The sequence below is a fragment of the Mus caroli genome, chromosome 11, assembly GCF_900094665.2.
Source record: "Mus caroli chromosome 11, CAROLI_EIJ_v1.1, whole genome shotgun sequence".
Lineage (NCBI taxonomy): Eukaryota > Metazoa > Chordata > Mammalia > Rodentia > Muridae > Mus > Mus caroli.
The window spans coordinates 116,936,779-116,944,042 of record NC_034580.1 but is presented as its reverse complement, the minus strand read 5'-3'; the positions used below and the strand labels follow the sequence as shown (position 1 = coordinate 116,944,042).

At 49.6% G+C, this 7,264-nt stretch overlaps 1 protein-coding gene across 1 annotated transcript in view; it reads left to right on the top strand.

The window, feature by feature from the left end:
* Nucleotides 1–1,805, top strand: part of Cd7 (CD7 molecule) — a 2,867-nt gene extending 1,062 nt beyond the window's left edge. The window contains exons 2-4 of the mRNA XM_021177977.1: nucleotides 192–506; nucleotides 726–862; nucleotides 1,405–1,805. Of these exons, the coding sequence (XP_021033636.1) occupies nucleotides 192–506; nucleotides 726–862; nucleotides 1,405–1,512 (560 nt within the window). The 3' untranslated portion in view covers nucleotides 1,513–1,805. The remainder of the gene's footprint in view (nucleotides 1–191; nucleotides 507–725; nucleotides 863–1,404) is intronic.
* The last annotated feature ends 5,459 nt before the right edge of the window (nucleotides 1,806–7,264 follow it).

Below are 7,264 nucleotides of genomic sequence, written 5' to 3'. Positions count from 1 at the left end.
GAGAGAGAGAGAGAGAGAGAGAGAGAGAGAGAGAGAGAGCATGCATGCCCCTGTGCCGTGAGAGATGCTCAAGAGTGTGCAAGGGCATATACGAATGTAGGATCTGTGGAGCCTTTGAGACACGTGTTAGCTGTTTGAGTCACCGTGTGCTGTGCACCAGCTTGGTGCTAACAGTGGCTGGTTCTTCACAGAGGTACACCAGTCCCCTGGAGTCGTGTTCGCCTTTGAGGGGGATTCCATCAACATCACCTGCTCTACAAGAGGGCCCCTGGAAGGGATCTTAATGAAGAAGATCTGGCCTCAGGCTTACGATGTGATTTACTTTGAAGACGGGCAGGAGCCCACAGTAGACAAGACCTTCTCAGGCCGAATTAATTTCTCTGGTCCCCAGAAGAACCTGACCATCACCATAAGCTCTCTCCAGCTTGCAGACACTGGAACCTACACCTGCGAGGCTGTCAGGAAAGTCAGTGTCCGTGGCTTGTTCACCAAAATTGTGGTGAAAGGTAAGGATGTGCCCATCTGACTGCTGGCCAGGCCAGGAGTCCACTGGCTGCTAGGGACCTTCTTTGCACTTGCTGGAGCTGTCTGCTCAGAGCCTATTTCTTCCTGGAAACCTCCTAATGGTGCCCACATCTGGCTTGAACCTCAAGGCCTCCAATGGGGATCCCCACCACACCTGCTTGTGTCCTCTCCTACCAATGGCTTTTTGTTCATTTTCCCAGAAAAACCATCCCAAGAAGCATACAGATCCCAGGAACCTCTGCAGACATCATTTTCCTTCCTAGCTGCCATTGCTGTAGGCTTCTTCTTCATCGGGCTGCTCCTTGGGGTGGTGTGCAGCATGCTGAGGAAGATACAGGTCAGTGTGAGCCTACAGCTGTTATCAACAAGCCGGCCTGTTTCACAGGCTTAAGGCAGAGATCAGTCACGATGCACATGATAAGATGCAGAGAACCCTTGGGTGAGGCATCTCTCAGGGACACAGAATGGGAGAGTGAAGCCGAGAGGGAGAGAGTGGGGCTTCTAACCAGGCCCCAAAATGAGATCGCATGTGTGAACATGTGTGTGTGTGTGTGTGTGTGTGTGTGTGTGTGTGTGCATTATGTGCATGGACCTGTGTGAATGTAGGAATTCGGTACCTCTGGGATAGGAGTTAATGTCTTTGCGTCACCATGTGCTGTGTGAGAAAGGTCCTGACAATGGTCAGCTCTTCTAACCACTCGACTGTTTGCCCTGGGCCCTCTCTGCCATTGATTCTGCCAGAGGTGGATGGAAACTGATCATTCCCCGGGTCTGGGAAAGCTGTGTGTTGTTGAATAAAGGGGTTACTTGGAGACAGGGGTACTTTGCCCAGGTCACCATGCTGGCCAGTGCCTGGGTGACAACAGGCTGTCTTTTCAGATCAAGAAACTGTGTGCCTCAGGGATTAAGGACTCTCCGTGCGTAGTGTATGAAGACATGTCCTACAGCAACCGCAAGCCTCCATGCATCTCCAACCAGTACCAGTGAACCCCTCTGCCCGCAGTCCCCTGTGCCTTGTTTCAGCAGAGCTTACAGCAGTCCTGCTGGCCCCCACACCCCGCCCAACTCCCCAGCATCCTTCCTGTGGTACTCAAATTCCCCCTTGGTGCTTCTGGGTCGGTGGGATTCCTCCTCTGTAAACTTCCCCGCAGGGCTCTGCAATCTGTCACCAACCCTAGCCAGGTACCCCTGACATCAGGAACAAAGCTTGGGGGTGGGGAGGTACCTGCCTTGGAGCCGCCTGGCCAGGAAAAAATAAATAAACAAACAAATACATAAACTTGTTTTGTTGCTTTGTCTTCCTCCTCCGGCTGACCAGGGCTGCTTCTAGCCAGCTCCTACCTGAAGAGGGCAGGGATTCAGATTGTCAGCCCTCCAGGGTTCTGTGCTCAGTGTCTGTGAGAGCAAGGCAAGGCACTGTGGGGGTAGGGGAGCTCTCCTGCCTCAGCACGACACCCCACACAGAGCAGCTCATCTGTGCAGGTGAGGAGCCAGCGGCAACGTTACCCATTCTAGATGGCCATGTTCCTAAGGGCCCAGCTCTACCGGGTCCCTGTCGATGCAGCTCTCAGTGAGAACAGCATAAAGTGGTAGCTCTCCTGGACTTGCCCTTGTCTCAGAGGCCCCTCCTGGGGCCTGATGAAGTGACCATGGCACTATTCCACACCCGGGGCCAGCCCAGCTCCCAGTGTTGCACCTGGGACAGAAACCCTCACTTTCCCATTTGTGGGTAGGGAGACTGAAGTATGGGTACCCAGCTGATACGTGGTGAGCTTCTCTGTCCCTGTCTGCTGAAACACCAAGACAAGAGCAAAGTCAACATGTGTGTGCTGGCCTGCATCTATTCCAGACTCTCAGCTGCTCCCACTTGTCTCCTGTGTTCTATTCCATCCCTGTTGCCAACAGAATAAGGTGGGCACAGAGGACAGGTGATGAACAGCAGTGGTGCAATTGGGGGACTTAACAAATAGCCCTTCTCTGTGCACCTGGGAAACAGGGTGTCAGAGAATCCAATGGAGAGGGGCACCCTTCAACCCAGACCACAGCTCCATTCAACTCTCCACAGAGCCTCCTGTACTGCCAGCCAGTCCCTAGTTCAGCCTCCCCTACACAGGTTGATCTCTGCGCCCCCATCCGCTACCCCAAGCTTCTACCATGGCCATCACAGAGACCATGTGCACCATGACACTGATCTGTGGTCACTAAGGTGACAGTGACAACAAAGTCTGAAACAGTCCCAGGAGTACTAGAGCCTGAAACAGCCACGTAAGTCACTGGAGTTGTTAGCACCGAAGAACCCAGCCTGCCATTTAGATAGATCCCTAGGCAGAGGCCTCCTGGAACCTATATGGTTAAAACCTCCATAGGACAGCTAAGACCTCTGTTAATAAGCCCCAGCAAGCCTTGTCCCTTGTCCCCTCTCACTTGCAGCCCCAAGTCCCACCTGTCTGGGCCATTCTTGGGTCCATGTGGCCGCATAGACAGCACCACCAGTCTCCCTTAAGAAATGTGTATCTTCAGACTTCAGTGATGCCTCTAAGACATGAGGTCTCCTTCTAAACCTAAACTCTGGCCCTCTGTCCTCCATCCAGGCCTGACCAGGCTGACCCAGCTTCCCTGTCTGCTCCACCTCTGAAATCTCAGAAGAGCCAAGTCACACAGCATTGGTAGGCCCTTCCTGCAGGCCTTCGTGGGCAGGGCGTTGCTCAACCAGGGGTCATCCATAAAGATTCCTCCCTCAGCATGAAGAGAACCTGGCTAAGATGCCTGCAGATCCAGAGGCTAACAGTGAGCCCTGAGACTAAGTTTGTGCCTGACCAACCATTGCAAGTCTGAGACAAAGTTAATGCTATCAACTGCATGCTTTAAAAAAAAAAAAAATCCCAAGTAAAAATGATGGACTGTAACCTCCACCCAGCCTAAAGCTGACTGAGCCAGACCTCGACTTTGCTGCCACTAAGGAGATTATCTAGGGTGGAGCCTCCCTAGATCACTCTATTGTTCAGCCAATGTCGCTGCAACCTGCTGGGAGTCCACCTAGCTATTCCAGAGACTTACCCTATCCTGCACGTGGTCACCTGCAGCTGGGCTCCAAGGATGAATTGGCGGGAATGGGCCTCCCCCCTCCTTTATAAGCGCATCCGCCATTAAACATTTGTGCCTTGAACAGACTAGTTGTCTTGGTTTCCATTATTTCTCGACCTGCCTAGGTTCCCTCTTCTCTTTCAGCTCCGGTTGCCTCCCAGGCTCCAACCAGACATGGGAGCCACAGGCTGGTCCCAACAATTGACAAGGAACTACAAACAGCTGGGAAATAGACAGGTCAGGATCCAATATTTTCAACTTATAAGATGACTTGTTCATGAGCAGGAAGTCAGTATTTGAGGTAAAGAATCTACCAGAGACAAGCCAGCAGTACCCGATTGTCCTTTTTCCTTTATAGTGGCTCTGCAGTGTCTGCTGTCACTTAGTGTGTAAATCGGCCATGTTGGCAGTTGTGCCCTGTGCAGTAGCAGAAGTTTTGTTCCAGCAGAGGACAGCAATGGGACAAAGCCCAGGAGGCTAATTTCTGTCCTCTCCTCTTCTCTAAAAGAAATAGAGATGTCTATGTCTTAAGACTCTGCCAATAGCAGATCCAATATACAGCAGGTGCTACCAGGGCCTTTCCAACTCCACAAAGGAGCCTTATTATTGGTCCTTGGACCTCATTCCCCGCTGTGAATTAGGTAGACGGGGGTCTACTTCTCTTCAGGTGCTGGTTCAGTTCCCAGGCTTGGTGGGCATCAACTGAGCTGCCCCAGACCTTCAGCTCCCATCACAGAGAAGTAACTCTACTCCGTTTCCCCTCTCATTTCAGAAGCAACTTCCTGAAAGATAAGCAGGCAGCCCACAAGCCCTTGTCATCTCAGAGCCCTCGTCATCTGAAACACTGCTTGCTAGACCCCACCCAGCAACAACACACCATGTGTCTGTCCCCGGGGTCTCCATCCCTCCTTCTGACACCTCAAAGCTATGCTTTCTGCCCACTCCATATTCAGGCCCACATTCCTCATGGTCCTTCTCATGATCCTTCTGAGTTCCAGGCTGAATTCCCCACAGTCCCCTTTGCTCTCATTCATACCCTGATGTGTAGTACACAGGAATGGGTCCTACTACGTGTCCCTCCCCACCCAGGCTCAGAAGTACCAGCCTCGAACTATGTGCTGTGCGTGTTAGGTAATATTCTGGCTTATTCCTCTACTGGCAAAAGTGTGTGCTTGCTCTGAGACCTGGTCCCCTGCTGTGGTAATTTCTGTGCCTCCCACCTCCCTGCAGGAAGTGGGAACATCAATGGTTTGGGACTCAGTCAAGAACAGAGTGGAGCACACAGCAGTGCCACCAGGGACTTGGTGACTTCTGGTGCCAGATCTTCACTACTCAAGAAATAAGCCTTATTTTTGGCCCTTGGGCCTTTGTGGAGGCATCTGGGACAAAGCAGTAATTGGATGCCACGAAGATTAACCAAGATGTGGCATGTGATACTTCTCAGACACTCAGGCTTGGACACTTGGACAGACAGAAGAAGTAGACCACAAGGGGGGAAAAAAAACCTTAGGAGAAGCCCCACCCATTAGGGAAAAAACCTTTCTACACACACACAGCTGGAGATTTGAGAATTTCATGAGGTCAACCTCAGCCTAAGGGTTCCCAGCACAGGGGGAGCCACGGAACCACAACGCCCCACCTCTTCCTTCTTTACTCCAAGCCTGAAGCCATCAATAAATCTGTTTTGTTAACACTATACTCTGTCACAAGGACCCGGCCAAGGGGTAGCAGCCAGTGGAGACTATGGGAAAAGAAAGGTCCGCAGCAAGCAGAGAGCTCCTGAGGGGCAAGACTTCACCCCAAAGGCAGCTTGGGGTACCAGGTGAGAGGGAAGGGAGAGCCTGAGAAAACCACAGAGCAGTGAGGAGAGTCCAGACCCACATGGCGCCAGGCTCCTCATGCATGCCAACAAAAGTAATTACATGCAAGTCAAGAACCTGATTCCTGGACTGCCTGTCACTCAACAGACGTATACAAGTTAAGAACAAAGTGGATACTCAGGCATTTAAGCTCTTAAAACACACTGTCCAAATCAAACTTGCAGTCACAACTGGAGGCAAGTATTCAAGTCAGACTAGGCTCAAGTGCAGGAGTCATCACAAAAGAGAGAAGACGTCAGAGCCCGGGTCTGTAGAGGTCAAAAGTACTAGCTGCTCTTCCAGGGACCAGGGTTCAATTCCTAGCAAATGCATGGAGGCTCCAGTCCTAAGGGGTCCAATGTCTTCTGGCCTCTCAAGGTATTGCACACACATGGTACACAGACAATACATTCAGACAAGCATTCATATGCATAAAATAAATGTGAATAAGGTCATTGGGGCACTCAGGAAGCAGAGGCAGGTGGATCTCTGTGAGTTTGAGGCCACCCTAGTCTACAAAATGAGTCCAGGACATTTAGGGCTGGTTACACTGAGAAACCCTGTCTCAAAAAAAGCAAAACACAACAATAAAGAGAAAAAAGTCAAAGCTAAGAACATGAATTATTTTGCAGAATGATTGCATGCTGTGATGAAGCCTTGAGTTTGAGCCTCAAAACCACAAAAACTCAAGGTGGTGCACATCTAAAGTCCCTGTGCTCCGGAAGCAGGAGCGGGTAGATCAGGTGTTCAAGGACAATCCTGGAGATATATATTTCAAGGCCAGTCTGGGATACACAATACGCTGTATCAAAACACAATAAAATAGAGATAAGAGACCAGCTGGCATTTGCTTTGCTTCAAAAGAATAAAAGACTAAAGAAAACAAAAGCAGAATCTATCTAACAATGTAGAACCGAAATTCCACATTATAGCAGCATAACAGATAGGGAGGAAAAGTAGAGAGAAAGGGAGGTGAGGACTTATCCAGATATTTCTCGTGTCAGAAAGATAAGACAGACAAAGGTTAAGAAAATCACACTGTGGCTGGGCAGTGGTGGCGCACACCTTTAATCCCAGCACTTGGGAGATAGAGGCAGGAGGATCTCTGAGTTCGAGGCCAGCGTGGTCTACAGAGTGAGTTCCAGGACAGACAGGACTACACAGAGAAACACTGTCTCAAAAAACCAAAAAGGAAAGAAAAGAAAAGAAAAGAAAAGAAAAGAAAAGAAAGAAAAGAAAAGAGAAGAAAAGAAAATCACACTACGAAGAATTAAATGTGAGGCTTACAGGTTATGACCATAAAATCAAAATATACCTATGTCTTTTTAAAAACCAGCAAAAAACAAAAACAAAAACAAAAAATCTCTTAAAGAGGCAACAATACATTGTCTACAGGACAAAATACAACAGAGCAAGATATAACCAGTGTGAGATTAGAAGAACTGATGTTGTGAAGATGGTAACACATTCAAGAGTAACCTATGGATTTGATCTGCTCCCTCTTGGGCTAGAGAGATGACTTGGCAGAAAGGAGCGTTTCCTGCTTGTCTAGAGAGATGGCTTGGCAGAGAGGAGCGTTTCCTGCTTGTCTAGAGGACCTGAGTTTGATTCCCAGGAGCCCCACCAGGTGCTTACAATCCAGATCCACCGGATCTAATGCTCTCTTGCTTTGGCACTTGCACACACGGTGCACACTCAAGCAGGCACACTTGCATAGACATAAGTGGTTTGTTTTTTTTTTTTTATTTCAATCCACTGTCCATCAAAATTCCACAGATATTCTTTTTTTTCTCCAC